Source organism: Lithobates pipiens, unplaced genomic scaffold, assembly GCF_037356315.1.
Source record: "Lithobates pipiens isolate NorthernLeopardFrog02 unplaced genomic scaffold, aLitPip1_a1.2 Scaffold_8, whole genome shotgun sequence".
NCBI lineage: Eukaryota > Metazoa > Chordata > Amphibia > Anura > Ranidae > Lithobates > Lithobates pipiens.
The window spans coordinates 32821036-32838631 of NW_027507903.1; the positions used below are offsets into that span (position 1 = coordinate 32821036).

At 42.4% G+C, this 17596-nt stretch overlaps 1 protein-coding gene across 1 annotated transcript in view; it reads left to right on the forward strand.

Moving 5' to 3' along the window:
• The window catches only part of AGBL1 (AGBL carboxypeptidase 1), a 1055086-nt gene that overhangs the window by 113550 nt on the left and 923940 nt on the right, over positions 1-17596 (forward strand). The window contains exon 2 of the mRNA XM_077473970.1: positions 15657-15720. Coding sequence (XP_077330096.1) covers positions 15657-15720 — 64 coding nt within the window. The remainder of the gene's footprint in view (positions 1-15656; positions 15721-17596) is intronic.

Genomic DNA, 17596 nt, shown 5'->3' on the forward strand with positions numbered 1-17596 from the left:
TGGCACACTTCAAGGAAGTTCGGATACCGAACCCAAATCCCATTAAGATCAATAAAAGCCAAATCCATCATTTAAAAATGTCTATTTTCTAGGGTTTGTCAAAAACATGGTGGGGGGGGGGGGGTTAGACACTGCACTGGGGAACATGTACCAAAAAATTCCATGCAGCCAAGCAGGGATTTGCAGGTTTGTTTTTTTTTGTCTGCTTAATTGAACAAGCTGAAGTTAGAAGCTGATTGGCTGCCATGCACAGCTGCACCAGATTTTGCACTCCCTATGAGCCTAATATGGATTTTAAGTGGTATCTCATGCAAAATAAATTTGTGAGGTCCCCCAGAAAAGCCATACCAGAGGTCTTACAAGTGCACTTTTTTTGGAAAAAATACACCTTTTTAAATTAACCCCCCTGGCGGTGTTCCCGAGTCTGGCTCGGGGTGGAAGTTTTGTACCAAAAGCGGTAACCCCGAGCCAGACTCGGGACCGCATCGCTGTATGCAGGAGGAGGTTTACTTACCTTCTCCCTTGAATCCTGTGATGTCTCCCCGCTGTACGAGCGAGCCGCGCTCCGCTCGATTCATCATGGAGCCGATCTCCGTTCCCTGCGAGCGTTGCGACGCACGGGGATGGAGATCGGCGCCAAATTCAAAAAGTTAAACACACACATTACATACAGTATAATGTAATCTCCAGATTACATTGCTGCATGTAATTATTTCACATCCCCTTTGTCCCTAGTAGTCTGCCCAGTGTCCTGCATGCAGTTTTATATTATAAAAACTGTTTTTTATGCCTGGAAACTGGAGATTGTCCATAGCAACCAAAACTGTCCCTTTACATCAAAAATGGTTTTAGACCAGCTAGAAAACAGCGATAATAAATTGGAATCACTCGCAGAATTGAGCAATAGTGATTTGTCAGGAGATCCGTCATCAAATATTGAAAAGTAATGACAGTGACAATTCTGCAACTGAGCAAATTTCAGTGTTTCTGATTTGATTACATTATTGAATAATTTTTTTTATTATTATATTATTATTTGGTACAATTATTTATAATTATTTATTATATTATAATTTATGATTTCATTTGCCAAACTTTATCATACCTGGGATGTCTGCTAGACTCTGGTTTGGACATATTTAAGTGAGTTATTCCTAAGAATTACAGGACTACAATAAAAAAAACGTCAAATTTTCAGGCAAAATAATTGTACCGCTTTCAGCACCTAAAATCCGCAATAATCATACCACCAGGGAGGTTAAAAAAATAAGGCAACAGCAAAGTTAGCCCAGATTTTTTTTATATTGTGAAACATGATGGAAATTGATACCCATGTCACGCTTCAAAGTTGCGCCCGCTCGTGAAATGGTGACAAACTTTTACCCTTAAAAATCTCCTTATGCAACATTTAAAACATTGTACAGGTTGCTTGTTGCTGCTACTCATGTATGCGTTTGCTCCTGTGTGCAAGCTCAGCGGGATGGGGGGGGGGGGGGTGTTTAAAAAAAAAAATTTCTATTTTATTTTATCTTTTATTTTTTTTATTTTTACACTGTTCTTTAAAAAAAAAAAAAAAAAATGGTGTCACTTTTATTCCTGTTACAATCAATGTAAACATCCATTGTAATAGAAAAAAAGCACGACAGGACCTTTTAAATATGAGCTCTGGGGTCAAAAAGACATCTGCTGCTGGCGGCTGTGATAAGCGGTGGAGGGCACCGGAGAGCGGTGGGAGGGGGTAGCCCTCTCCTGCCACCAATAAAAGTAATCTTGTTGAAAATCTGCCACAGAGACCACTTTTATCTGAAAGCGGGTTATGGTAGCTAGCTGCTGCCATAACAACAGCTTCAGACAGCCGACGTATAATGACGGCGGGCGGTCTGTAAGTGGTTAAAGAATATGTCAAACCAACATTTTATATTCCTGATGTGTGCCTGCTGTGCCATGTAAAAGTATCCTGTTCTCTTTATATTGCTTCCTTTATGTGAAATCCCTGGTGTTCCTCTGTTTTCCTTATCAAAAACTGACCACTCTAGGCATTAGAGGACAGAGTGGCCAGTTCTCTAGCAGTGCTGGCAACTCAGTGGGGTTGATTTACTAAAAATGGAGAGTACAAAATCTTGTGCAGCTGTGCATGGTAACCAATCAGCTTCTAAATTCAGCTTGTTCAATTAAAGGAGTCATAGAGTGTTTTGGCCATCCAAGACTCTCCCTCCTGATTGGCTGAGACACAGCAGCGGTGCCATTGGCTCCTGTTGCTGTCAATCAAAGTCAGTCAGCCAAGCAGGAGAGAGAGTTGCCTGGGCTGGGCCACAGCTCCGTGTGAATGGACACAGGGAGCTGTGACTCGGCTTGGGTGCCCCCATAGCAAGCTGCTTGCTGTGGGGGCAATTGACAGGAGGGAGGTGCAAGGATCACAGAAGAGGGACCGGAGAAGAGGAGGATCTGGACTTCTCTGTGCAGATTCACTGAACAAAGCAGGTAAGTATATCATGTTTGTTATTTTTATTGAAAAAACTAAAATAAACTTTACAATCACTTTAAGCTTTGGCAAAATACCTGGAAGATGATTGGTTTCTATGCAGAGCTGCACTAGATTTGGCATTTTCCAGTTTTTGGAAAAATCAACCAAAGTGTGCTCACCTCCAATGATCAGACTTCTGCTGACACATGCAGGGGGCACAGCCATTCACTGGGAAGTTCAGTGTTATTTCACCTCCCTATTGTCCCTAATGCTTTGTCCAGTGTCCTGCATGCATTTTTATATTATATATACTCTTCTTTCTGCCTGGAAACTGGAGATTGTCCATAGCAACCAAAAAGTGGCCCTTTGCATCAAAAGCGGTTTTAAACCAGCTAGAAAACAGCGATAATAAATTAGAATCACTTGCAGAATTGAGCGATAGCGATTTGTTGGGAAATTCATCATCAAACACTGAAAGTAATGACAGCGACAATTGTGCAACTCAGCAAATTCCAGTGTTTTTGATTTGATTACATTATTAAATAATTTGTATTATTATTATTATTATTTGGTATAATTATTTATAGTTATTTATTATATTCTATCGTATTTATCGGCGTATAACACGCACTTTTTCCCCTTAAAATCAGGGGAAAATCGCGGATGCGTGTTATACGCTGATCCTCCGCAATTTCTGAGCAATTTTTGGGCTCTGGGTGGCTTTCAGCCGCCTTCGGCCCTTCTCGGCAGCTTTCGGCCACCTTCGGCTGTTCTCGGCGACTTTCGTCCGCCTTCCGCGCTTCTAGGTGGCCGAAAGCTGCCGAGTACGGCCGAAGGCGGCCGAAAGCCGCCGAGTCTGGCCAAAGTCGGCCGAAAGCCGCCGAGAACGGCCGTTGGCCGAGAACTACCGGGTGCCGCTGAGATAGACAGGACATCTCGGCGGCGCCATTTTTAAAAATAAAAGCTGACATTATCACAAAAAGCTGACACCGATGCACAAGGCTGCAATGACGGACAGGCTGCATGACAAGGCTTCAGATGGACACAGATAAGGCTGCATTGATGGGCATTTAAATGTAATTTTTTTTTCCTTAAATTTCCCTCCTAAAAGTTTTTTCCCTTAAAATTCCCTCCTAAACTTGGGGTGCGTGTTATACGCCGGTGCGTGTTATACGCCGATAAATACGGTAATTTAGGATTTTGTGTTTCATACTTTATCATACCCGGGATGTCTACTAGACTCTGGTTTGGACTGATTTAAATGAGTTATTCCTATTATAGGCCTACAATATAAAGCACCAAATTTCCATGCAAAGCAATGTACCGCTTTGAGTATCAAAAATCTGACATAATCATACCGCCAGGGAGGTTAAGACTTGTTTAAAAATTGTTTAAAATGTGCATTTTAGAATCATTTTTAGCATACATTTTTTTTTCTTATAACCGCTCTGCAGAAACATTTTCCTTAATCCTATAAGAAATAGCAATTAATCATAGAGAATAAATGTGACGGAAAACAACAATATCAGCTGACTCTGCATTACTGCTGACTGATCAGTGGGGCTGAACATTGTACAGTAAGATCTTGAAGGTTACATGATCCTCCTCAGCTGTGTATACTTTTCTCAATGGATTAGATGTTACTTGGACAAGCTGTGAAAGCCTGTACTCTGCTTCTCTAAATAGAAGCGTCTTCTAGATCTCTTCCCTTATTGTGGACCCCACATTTGCGTCACTTTAATTTTCTGAAAATAGGTTTAAGAAATAATGACAAATATTAATTATAAAGACTTTCTTTCTGCTTTTCGTCTTACTAAGTATAATGCCCTGTACACATGATCGGACATTCCGACAACAAAATCCCACGTTTTTTTTCCGACGGATGTTGGCTCAAACTTGTCTTGCATAGACACGGTCACACTGAGTTGGTCGGAAATTCCGAACGTCAAGAACGCGGCGACATACAACACTCATGATGAGCCGAGAAAAATTAAGTTCAATAGCCAGTGTGGCTCTTCTGCTTGATTCTGAGCATGCATGGCGCTTTGTGCGCCAGAATTGTGTACACACGAGCTGTGGATTTTGTTGTCGGAAAATTTGAGAACCAGATCTCAAATTTTGTGCGACGGAAATTTTGATGGAAACAGTTCGATGGAGCCTAAACACAATCGGAATTTCTGACAACAAGCTCAGATCACATATTTTCCGTCGGAAAGTCCGACCGTGTGTATAGGGCATTAGAGGGCTGTTTCTAAAAACAAAAATGCATAGCAATTCACCCAATGAATGTGCATGTATGTTCATTCTATAAAAAAGGGGGTGAAAACGAATGTTGTTAGGCTATTTCCTGTGCGGCAAATAGATTTTTTTTATTGATTTAAAATGGAAAATATTGCATTTTGCCATGATATGGTGTTAAATATTTATTTTGATGCTTAGTGCCATCTAGTGGCCAAATGCAGTTTTCCCCTAGCACCAATAGATTCCCATCAGCAACAACAGATTTCCCCACACCCAGCATCAACAGACTCTCCATCAGCCAGCACCAATAGACCCTTTCCTCAACAGTAGATCTCTCCCAGCAACATAAGACACACCCCCAAAAACAATAGGTCCCCCATTGTTTGCAATAACAAACCTCCTCAGCAATAATAGACCACCCTGCAAAAATAGGTTCCCTCCAACTAGAATAAATCCCTCAGCAGCCAGCATCAATAGACCCTACAGAACACTACAGCACCCTTTGTCATTACATACAGTCTGCGTATTCAGTTTTCACTGAAGGTAGGCTCTCCTTTTGTACTTTTTCAATATATGCTCAGTTTGAATTGCCCCAGGTACCGATTCCCGCCCAGCCACGCCACTGTGTATATACACCCGAGCGGAACAAGTGCCCTTCTGGGAGGACATACCTGTACTTCCTCCCCTTTTGGGCACGCATGGCCTCGGGGACACACAGTGGCACAATCTGTGATAACTGTGTTTATCAGACACAGCAGGCCACAAATTTGTTATAGGAGGACTGTGATTGGCCGTGTATTATGCGATCGCTGTGTCCGATCTGTCTGCCGCAAAGTTGCAGTCCCGCTAAAAATCACAAGTTACTGCCATTACTAGTAAAAAAAAATTAAATAAAAATGCCATAAATCTATCCCGTATTTTGTAAACGTGATAACTTTTGTGCAAACCAATTAATATACGCTTATTGTTTTTTTTTAAGCAAAAATATGTAGCAGAATACAGAATTCGATTTTTTTTTTTTATATTTTATTGGGTATGTTTTATAGCCCAAAGTAAAATATATAGTTTTTTTTCAAAATTGTCTGTCTTTTTTTTTTGTTTATAGCAAAAAAAATTAAAACCACAGAAGTGATCAAATACCATCAAAAGAAAGCTCTATTTGTGGAAAAAAAAGGCATACTTTTTATTTGGGTACAGCGTAATGCAATTGTTGATTAAAATAACGCAGTGCCGTATCGTACAAAATGGCCTGATCAGGAAGGGGGTAAATTCTTCCAGTCCTTAACCACTTCCAGGCCAGCTCACACCGATATACATCAGCACTTTGAAGAGGTATATCATTGTTATGGCAGCAGCTAGCTACCATAACCCCAGTATCCTCTTCTTCAGTGAGCGGTCCAGTTTCAGATAAAAGTGGTCTATTTTTGCCAAAAGATTACTTTTATCGGTGGCAGCAGAGGGCCCCCTCTCGCTGCTCTCTGGTGCCCTCCGCCGCTTACCGGAGGCATCTGTAGCGGTGGAGGCGATTGGGTCCTAATCCTGGCTTGGTATGGAGATGAGTGAGGAGAAGATGGCCCCCACTGTTCTCCATACCATTGCAGGGCAGAAGCGACATCAAACCGTCACTTCCACACATAGCTCTTAAAGATAAATTATATATATATTTTTTATTACTGTAGCGGCGGGCTTCTGAAGAGCATGCGCTATGTTTTCAAAATTAAAGCTTTACCTAAACCACAGTTTGGTTTGGGCCTATTTGACTAAATTTCCTGTGTTAGTCTGACTGGACAATGAGATGTTCAGCCTGGCCTCAGGGGGGCGATGTCTCTGGTGGCAGGCGTAGAACTATGGTCTGGTTAGGCGCTTGAATTATCCCCTCTCAGAGTCAGGTCAGTGGGAGTGGCCCTCCCACTGTGCCCTCTGGGAGAGGGTGTTTAAGACACGGATGTCACATGGTTCTGGGTTCCGGTCCAGTATGCTGTGCTGAGTGTATGGTCCTGGTCCTCCTAACCAGCCCCCAGGAAGGCTATGGCCTGGGGTGTGGATCCGCCCGACTTTAATGCCTCGGGGCTGGCTAGCCCAAGGCAGAGGAACTAAGGAAGGATTCTGAGGTGGTTGGGCGCTGTCTCCGGTCAGGGAGAGACCCATTGTACTTCGAGCATTCTAGGGGAGGACTCTTCAGAAGATTACCACAAGTGAGGTTGGTTTTCTTAGCAAGAGCCTGGAAGGGCCGAAGTAACCGAGAGAATCCGGACTTGTGGATATCGCCAAGCTGGTTGAAAGATCCAAGTGTCCTACAAGTGTTCTACAGCTTAGTTTCACTACATGTTCTGCAACAACGTCTGTGACAAAGACTTTGTTCCTGAGTAAGCACCTTGTTGGCTGCTGGGCCTTGTGAGAGAGGGACTGTCCAACCTGAGTGTCCATCCAGCTGTGAATGGCTATTCTCTGGATGCAGTCAAAGTAAGCAAGTTCTCTAATGTTTTTGACTTTGACATCGAGAGAACCTGAACTTTCCTTTCCAACCCTCTGATCCCAAGTTAAAAGACTGTTCAATGGTTGACGTTTGCAAATAAAAATCCATTCAACTGGATCTATTGTCAGTCTCGAGTTACTGGGTCATCTACCACGGGACATCCCCTAGACGGGCCATAAGAAGAAACAAAAGGTAACGGTAAGCCCAGAAATAACCAGCAGCTCCTTCGTGGGTTAGTGCTACATTACATTTCATTTTTTATTGCATTTTAGTGTAAATATGAGATCTAAGGTCTTTTTGACCCCAGATCTCATATTTTAGAGGTCCTGTCAAGCTTTTTTTCTTTTACAAGGGATGTGTACATTTCTTGTAATAGGAATAAAAGTGACACAATTTTTATTTATTTTTAAAGAACAGTGTAAAGAGCTGAGCTTGCGTGCAGAAGAGCTGACATCTGAAAACAGTGTTCAGCCTCGACCTCCTCTGTAACTCAATGTAACTCACGCAACCTGTAGAATTTTTTTTTAACGTCGCCTATATTGTTAAGGGTAAAAATTAGTCGCCATTCCACGAGCGGGCGCAATTTTGAAGCGTAACATGTTGCATATCAATTTACTCGGCGTAACATTATCTTTCAGAATCTAAAAAAATATTGGGCTAACTTTACTGTTGTCTTATTTTTTAATTCAAAAAAGTGTATTTTTTTTCCCAAAAAAGTGTAAGACCGCTGTGCAAATACGTTGTGACAGAAAGTATTGCAACGACCGCCATTTTATTCTCTAGGGTGTTAGAAAAAAAATATATAATGTTTGGGGTTCTGAGTAATTTTCTATCAAAAAAACAGTTTTTAACTTGTAAACACCAAATCTCAGAAAGAGGCTTGGTCCTTAAGTGGTAAAATATGCTGCATGTGAAGTGCTGATAAGGAACATGATGACACAAGGAGAGAGCACAATTATTAGCTCAGAGAGGTGACCTGGCTCTGCTTTCTAGCAGGGCTTTGCAAATCTCATAACTGGATACACAGCATCATGAATCCTTTGACAGGTAAAATTGCTCCCATATGTGCATCACAACTATGTATTTAGCTGCTTGCCTGGAGCTTAGCTATAACCTTTCATCATACATGCCTTTTCATATTTGTGTCCTTTAAAACTAGTGTTATATTGTAAATTGCTAAAGTTCAGGGTTGCCACCTGTCTGGGATTCACCCGGACAGTTCAGGTTTTGAATCATGTGTCCGGGTTTCAGGTGGCCTGATCATTCAGACCTAATCTCATTGAGATTCCCCCTATAACAGCCACCGCCTCTGCATCTTCTGCTGCTCACCCCCACCAGCTCTCCCCCTTCCGCTGCACCTTTCGGCCTCTCACCACCCCCAGCTGTCTCCCTCCATCGGCACTTTCAGTTTACACTCTACCCCCCTGCACTGTTTCCATTCTCACTTGGCTTCTCCCTGAGCCTCTTCTGCTCCTCATCCATCCATGCTTTGTTTCACCTCCACTGTAACACAACCTAACTACCTTTCATTCACATTACCTGCTGCTTGATCTTTCACTCCCACTAGCAATGCCGCATCTCACTTCAGAACTTCCGCTCTCCCATTCATTGAGCCTCTTCCTTCCCCTCACCATCGACTCTGGTCCTCCCCTGATCATTGCCTCCTTGCTCACCTCCATCTGCATCTCTCACTTTAAAGAGCAAGCTCCCTTCTCTCTGCAAGTCTCATTCCATTTCTTTTCCCCCTTCCCATCATTGTCTGAATTCCACTCAACTCCACCAACCTACCACCTATCTTTGCTGCATCCCCTCTTTCCACCCCCAGTCATCCCCTTCATCCCACCTCCCCCCCCGCACCTTCCTGTCCTAGGTCACCCCTCTACTTGCAGCCCCTCTTATTTATACTACCCACAACCGCCCCCCCCCCCCTCTCATTGTCCATGCCCCATCCTGCCACATTATTACTCTCTTTGGCACAGCCAAAGGTGTCCAATCCCGGGTCTTTTACTAATCCTACAGGGTATACTACAAAAAAATTGCTGTGCCACTAAGGTGTTTGGGTTTGGCTTGAAGAAAAGGTGGCAACCCTACTAAAGTTGCATTAATGAAAGTCAATGAGTCACTTCGCCGGAACATACTGAGTACTTAAATAATGCTTACGAGTACATTTTATAAGATTTCGAGTCTTTATTGAAACAGAATTAACAGTACATATTGTTCCTGTCCTCTGAAATACTCTCCGCTGTCTTATTAGCTTGTTCATCAACATTATAGAGGCAATTTAGTACTTTTTTACATTTTTTTATTTTATTTATTATGCTCAGACCTACTAAATAACATTTAAATGTGTTTTTGTATGTTTTTTTCCCTTTATTTTAGTTGGGAAAATAATAAAGTGAATATTGGTAATGGTAAATATTAAAGTGAATAATGATAAATTCTATTCAAGTTTGACTCAAAAATAAAATCCTTCTATTTCTCCAGCTGCCTCCAAATCTCCAACATTTCTTGTGAGTTCAAGGAGGACATTACAAGGAGGAAAAACATAGTGTGAAAGGAATGTAAAACTCTTCATATACATATTATTTGACTATACAGGAGTTACAGTATATAGCGTCAACAGTTTGCACAGCGCTTTACAACATGAGGGCAGACAGTACAGTTATAATACATCTCAATACTGGAGGAATCGGAGGGCCCTGCTCGTTAGAGCTTACAATCTAGGAGGGAAGGTCAAGTGATACAAAAGGTAATAACTGTGGGGGATGAGCTGGTGGAGAAAATGAAAGTAGAGTTATTAGGTAGAGGCAGGATGGGCTTCTCTGAAAAGAAGGGTTTTCAGGGATCGTCTAAAAGAAGACAGGGTAGGAGACTGTCCGACAGATTGGGGTAGGGAATTCCATAGGATGGGAGTGGCTATGGAAAAGTCCTAGAGGTGAGCATAGGAGGATGGGGAGCTAGAGAGCAGGAGGTCTTGGGAGGAAGCAAAAGAAAGATTTGGCTGGTATTTTGAGACTAGCTTAGTGATGTAGGTGGGGGTTGAGTTGTGGATGGATTTTTAAGTTGTTGTTAGTATTTTGAATTAAATTTGTTGGGTGAGTGGAAGCCAATGGAGGGATTGGCAGAGAGGGGTAGCAGACACTGAACGGTTAGTAAGGTGGATGAGTCTGGCAGCAGAATTCATGATGGACTGAAGGGGGGATAGCGTATGTAAAGGTAAGCCAATGAGAAGGGAGTTGCAGCAGTTGAGTCAAGAGATGATCAGAGAGTGAACTAGAAGCTTTGTGTCTTCATTGGTTAGGAAGGGACGTATTTTGGTGTTGAGTACAATTTGTTTTTTTATGTTGCGTACAAATATTTATTTTTGTATGCTTTGTCTACTGCAGCCAACGTCCTTGGCATTATACTAACTCTTCTGCTAAATATTCACATTCCTTAGACCTTGATAAAAACTAGCCCACCTATGTCTTACTTACTTGTACAATTGTAATAATAATGTGATACTTACACAAGCATGGTTATAAAAAAAAACTCACGTGCACTGCTGTGTGCAGTATAACATGCAGAGTACAATATACAAAGTGGATTGGTGTAGAGCAAGGGCCACAAAACATTCTAAACAAAAGGCCGGTTTATTGTCCTTCGGGCTTTAGGGGGCCGGAGTGGCCATTGGAAGTAGAAAAGGCCTCAGCATCAGTGAAAGTAAAAAATGACCTAGTGCCTGTTGTCAGTAGAAGGAGGAAAAGTTCCCCATCATTGATATTAGTGAGAGGGCTAATGCTTAATTGTTTATATAAATGGGGGGAATGGGGCCCCATTGTTAGTGTTAGTGTTAGTGGAAGGAATGGTGCCACCTTATTGGTGTGAGTGGGAGGAATAGTGTCCTGAGGGCCTCATAAAGGCAAGCAAAGGGCCACATTCGGTCCACGGGCTGCAGTTTGGAGACCACTTAACAAGATCAAGGTAAGTGCTCATAGCTCTTGTTAACTTGACTTTGGCCACTTAAAGACACAAAGTAGGAGGCCAGTCCCACAAAGTGAGAGCCATCCGGCTTGAGAAAACTGAATGAGCAAGAGAGATGGAGCACCAAACCATTAACTCAAAGGTTCATATACCTTTATTCTCGACATTGAAGTAACAATAAGTGGAAAAGTAGTATTCAGCGCGTTTAGGAGGCCAAAGAATCCCCCTTCATCGGGGGTTTGGGCTTAGTTGCTAAAATCCCTACATGGACTGTAATACAATCTCCAGAAAGGAGTCTTAATCTGGAGACAAATACATGAAAAGAGTTCAGTGGCTCTGTAATGGTGGTGGCTTTTTGTGGGAGGGTAGGTTGTTTGTTTCTATCAACTATGTCCTTTGCAGTGAATATAATATTGTAGGTATTTTTATTGTGTAGTCCACAGATACAACTCCAGTAAACCTGACTCCATATGGTTTGCCATGTTTCAATAGAAACAGGGCCTAAGTAATGTTCTTTTTAGTCATGTTTTTGGTAATTTGGGAAAAGGTTTGGTAGGTTTACCAGGACTTCGTAGATATCTAAAAAGAGTCCTTTTCTGGTTGAGCCATCTTTACAAATTTTTTCAAATTATGTAGGTAGTGAGATGACAGGGTTTGGGTATGGTGACATATTTGCAGATACACACGTTGGTAGCCCTGGTTTGCCAACAGCTCCTGCCAAGTGGGCCAAGGACACTTCTGTTCTTCATAAGATAGGGTGTGAACACACCTGTAAGGCTGACACTCCACTATCTTACGCACATTTTCCTAACCTGAGACCCATCTCCAGAAATATAGTAATAAATAGTTAACGGTTCTGTACATGTCACTCTCCCTTTCAGTAACACCACATTCAGAAACACATTTACTAAAATATGGAGCATTAGAGCACGGTACATTCAACCTTTTCTCCCGCTTTCTCCATGTAGTTCCCCTAAAAGTACTGTATAAGGGTACTGTCTCCCAGACTACAGGCTTACATAGCATATGATAGGGGTAGCCTGTTCCCATTACTCCTTCTGCCATATGAATGGCAGAACTACCAGGGTCGCAAAGGTCACACTTGTGGGCCCTGGCATTTCACCACAGTGGGGGGGGGGGGGGCAAGACATCATGAAGAGGGCTTGCTGCAGAACATGTGAAAGGGTCCTACTTCAGGACCATAATAAAGGGTCCCAGGACTGATAAAAAGGGCCCCAGAACCAGTGGAAAGGCACCTGGGACCAGTGGCAAGGATCCCAGGACCTGTGGCAAAGGCCAAAGGACTGATGGAAAGGGTCCCAAGACTGAAGCAGGGAAGTAGGTTAAGCTGTTTCTAATTCCAACATTGTCCTTAAATGAGAAGTATGGGATTCCATTTTTATTGTAATCATACTTACCTAGACGGATGCAGCATTGATCCAATGCTGCATCTGTCCCCCGCTGGCTCTAATGCTAAGAACCAAGCGATCAAACGCTGCTGATCGCTTAGTTCTCACAGCTCTGTGAGTAAAGAGCTGCTGACTGTCAGTCATTGGCTCTCTGCTCTGCCCTCCAAAGCTCACTGGAGCGCTGCGCTGTGGACGGGGGTTCAGGAGCAGCCAGCCCAGACTCTCAGTGTCGCCCTCAGAGGCTAAGCCGGGTGCCCATCCAGGCATGTGTGCAGATCCCAACCACATGATTGTAAACCTTCCCGGGCCTGGGCCGGCTCTGTGCCGCCAGAGGCTTCAGCCCACTGTCTGCTGAAAATGGGTCACAGGAGTGCAGAACGAACTGCACTTTTGTGATCCACAGGAGAAGTACAGCCAAATGAGCTTTGGTTGTACTTCTCTTTTAAGGCAAGTTGAAATCAGAAATGTTTTATATATTGAAAGAAAATGTATCAAAGTCATGTTTTTTGAAGGGGGGCGGGGTCAGGAAAGCCCTTCGTGATTTCTTGCACCGGGGCCCTGAAGGCTCAAGTTACGCCTCTGCTTAGACTCCTTCCATACCAGCTTTTATGGTGATACAGTACTCCACTGACCAGCACCCCCTAGAGGAGGGACCTCACTAAAAGGAGTACTAACCCCTGCTTACACACATGTAAGGCATTCTTAGGATGAGGAGTATCTTTCCTCAGAAAAGGACAGGATTCTTTTACGCCTTCTTTCCACCACCTGGCCAAGTTTGAATATAAAACATTGACTCCAGTGCTAAATCATATTACGTTAAAGGCTGTCAGGAATTGCTTGTGTTAGCCCTTGTACACACGGTCAGAAATTCTGACGGAAAATGTCCAATCAGACCATGTTGTCGCATAATCTGACCGTCTGTGGGCTCCATCGGACTTTTTCTGTCGGAATGTCCGCCAACAAAGTTTGAGAGCTGGATCTAAAATTTTACGACAAGATGATCCGATTCGCGTCAATTCCGATCATGTGTAGCCTAGTCCGACGGACAAAGTGCCACACATGCTCAGAATAAATTCTGAGACGGAATCGCTCGGTCAGGTAAAACTAGCGTTCATAATCGATATAGCACATTCGTCACACTGCAATGTTAAAAATTGTTTAATGCAGCACATTCTCTTTTTTTTTATAATGCTACAAGAATGACGTTGTTTTTCTGCTCATATTAACACACTTCTCTAAAACATATTTTTTTATTCTTTTTGCTGATTTCATGAATACAATATTTTTATTCGTCAGATCTCCCGAATCATTTTTTTTTTTGGTTTAAATGTTGTGGTTGGTTTTTTAATCAAGATCTCCTTTTTTTGACATTTTGCTCATCTTCGTAATTTTTTTGGTGTGTTTTGTGTGTCAACTTACCACAACACCATTATTATCTTTTTATTTTATTGTTTTATTTTTTAATCTCTAGGAGGTTGTTTGGTGTTGGTGCCCCTTGTTAATTTGACTTTGTATTTTTGAAATGTACCTGCCTACTCACAAATAAACTGTCCTTTTTGAAGTAAAACACATAGGCAAGTATTTCTTGAACCAAAAAAAAAAACTTTATTACCGTAGGTGTCTTAAACAAATAAACAGCAAGCCCTGAAAGAACGAACTGAAAACCAGAAACGAGCGGACAATAAGCACTGAAAATCAAAGCGTACTATACAGGGGCGGACTGACCATTGGGCCACTCAGGCACTGCTGCTAGGGGGCCCCATCAGGGTTGCCAACCTCAGTAAAACCAGGGACAGTATATAAAAATTTGTGCTTTTTTTTTTTTACATCTGTCTCTAAATTGTCCCTTACCGACATCCTTTTGGTCTAAAAATCCTGAGATTATAGCTGCCCCACCTCTCCAGTACCTTCTCAGCCAATAGAAACATGTCTGTGTATACTGTGTGATTGTATACTGTGTGTGTGTGTTTGTGTCTACTGTGTGGCCCCATAATCTCTGATTGCCTGGGAGCCCCATAATCTCCTATTGCCCGTGGGCCCCATGAGTTGTCAGTCCGCCCCTGGTACTATATCAAGATACAGTCCGCAATGACCAACAAATGCAAACTGACTACACGCACTGGTAATCAGATACACACCCACAAGCACAAACTGAAGAGCAGTAACGATCTGAAGCACAAATCTGAAAAGGCCGAATCGTCTCTAACCAAACTTCTACTAACACGTGATAAACATCAGCAGAAGGAGCCAAAAGGGTGCCGCACGTGGCGCTGAACTTCCCTTTTCTAGTCCCGTCGTATGCGGTTTACATCACCACGTTCTTGACGACAACTTTGTCCGACCGTGTGTAGGCAACACCAGTTCCGGACTAAATTCATCGGAAATTATCAGACGGATTTGGTGATCGGAATGTCCGGCCGTGTGTACAAGGGCTTAAAATTAGTTTTTTTCCTGAATTCAATGTCGTATAGTTATATACGTCTGTATTTTGCTTCCAATTATGTTTAGTCAAGGCCATAGCATATGTTAATTTGAATTCACCACTCATTTGAAAAGCGGATAATTACAAAAATTTGTATTCTATAGAAGATGCCCAATTGTCACCTTGTGCTAGTTTGAATACTCTTTTCCGTCTTTGTATTCTCATAATATAACTTACTCAATCTATTACTGGGAAACAAGTTGACTGTTCCCATTATGTCACACAACACAATGGCGTTCTAGCACTCCTTTCACCAACTGCTGAATTATTTCAGAATACACATTCCAATGATACGAGGTGGAATGATGTACATAATGTACATATTATATTGCATTTTACTGCAACAGAAATCTAATCAGTGCTTTCTGTAGAGCAAGCCTCCGATGGCTCTGAGATCCATAAGAGTTAAAGCGGTGTTGAGTTCTAAGGAACACCTGCATGTAGTAAACACTGAGAGATGTGTAAAGAAATGCATTTTTGAACAGGCAATATGAAATCGATTGCTTGAAGTTATAAAAAGGAATCATCGGAAAAACATTTAATCATTTTTTTTTTTCCCAGAAAATGGCGCTGCAGGTCCCATAACGTAAATATAATGTGTCTATTTTCTTCTCTTGACAGAGCTCCGCGGAGAAAGATGTAACCCTGAATATCCTGAGCGTATTAAGTGAATTGCTGTCTGCTGGTAAGTGACCATATTGCATTAGTATTTTATTGCAGATGGTGTTCCTGGAAATGATAGGGCTGTAAAAAGGCATTGCTTTCTCTGTGAACGACTACACCAAGCATTCTATGGATAATGAGACCAATACATGTGTTTTTCCATCCTAACATAAAAGATGTACTCTGACTGAGGACCATGGAGAGGAAAAGCATAGGGTACGGATAATGGGGCTGACCCTACCAGGGCATTTAAACCATAGTTACCTAATCAATTGTAGTTCCATAGCACAAAAAGGCTGTTAAATAATGCATTGAATGTGGAAGTTATTCACATGGTATTGCTTCTTTACTTTTAGTATAATTCTCAATTTTTTTTATTTAGTTTTGGATAGAATGTAGAGGGGTTAGAACTCCCTTTTTTCCGGGAACCTCCAGCACTCCATATACAGTATGTAATGGCAAGGAGTGCTAGGGGTAGCTGGAGGGTCTACTGATGCCAGCGGGTGGGGGGCTCTATTGTCGCTTGGGGGATCTATCATTTCCGGGGGTCTATTGTTGCTGGTGGGGCATCTCTTATTGCTTAGGGGAGCTCTTATGTTGCAAGGGGGTCAATTGTTGCTGGGAGGGAGCTACAATTGAGGGAGGGATCTTTTGATGCTGGTTGCAGAAAGGTTTATCAATGCTTGTGGGGGGTCTATTGTTACTGGGGTTGATCTATTGCTACGGGGATCTATCTTTGCTGGGGGTCTATTTTTGCTGGTGGGGGATCTGTTGTTGCTTGGAGGGAGATCTCATGTTGCAGGGGGTCTATTGTTGCTGGGAGGGGTCTACAATTGAGGAAGCGATCTGTTTTTCTGGCTGCTGGAGGGTCTATTGATGCTGGTTTCAGGAAGGTCTATTATTACTGGGGTCGATCTATTGTTGCAGGGGGTATATTGTTGCTGGGGTCTTGTTTCTGCCTGCAGTGGATCTGTTTTACTGTTTTTCTTGTTAACAATAACAATTTCAATATCAAATACTTACGACCATTAAATGACTCTTGGTTCTGTATTCTCTAAATGTGGGCAGTACTGGGAGGTGGGTGGGGGGATCAATGGACATTGCTCAGTGGTAGGTAGAGGGCGGAGACAAGGGGTAACTCTGAAGGGGGGAGTACCTGCACCCATTCTCAAAAAAAAAAAAAAGACCTGAGAACACCCGTCAGGTTATTATTGTGGGCTGTGCCCCCGATAGGGTGATTCACCCTCTTCATTGGACCATTTTTACCTAGACTGAAAGTGAAACAAATCCCACATTTTGGGTTCTCACCATAACAGAAATAGAGGGGAAATTTTCCAATGGGGACCCTAGTTTTGCTGGCAACTGGATGTGTGTCACAAAGGTATAGCAGTGTATGATCTGCATATAAGGATATTTTTTCCCTAGTGAACTTTATTACTCTGTGGCTGTATTATTACTGTGGCTGTATCCCTCATTTGGGGCTCTAGAGCCAATGAAAATAGTCCTGTGGAGAGAGGACAACCCTGCCTCATTTCCCTACGTAGGAAGAAAGGGTCAGAGACAGTGTTATTGGTTCTAACCAGGGCCTTTGGGGTAGAGTAGAGCAAATTAAGTCACAATATAAACTTAGGACCAATTCCAAATTTGTGGAGGACAACCCAGAGATAGACCCACTCCATTCAGAGTCAAAAGCTTTTTCAGAGTCTAGGGAGACTACTACCCCTGGGCTGCCAGAATTGGTAAGAGCCATATGGTTAAACAATCTGCAAATATTAATATCCGTTCCACTACGCAGCATGAAACCAGACTGGTCCATATAAACCAAAGCCAAACTAATGAGATTTAAGCAATTGGCCAAGCCTTCATTAGTATTTTGGCATCAATTATTAGTAAAGATA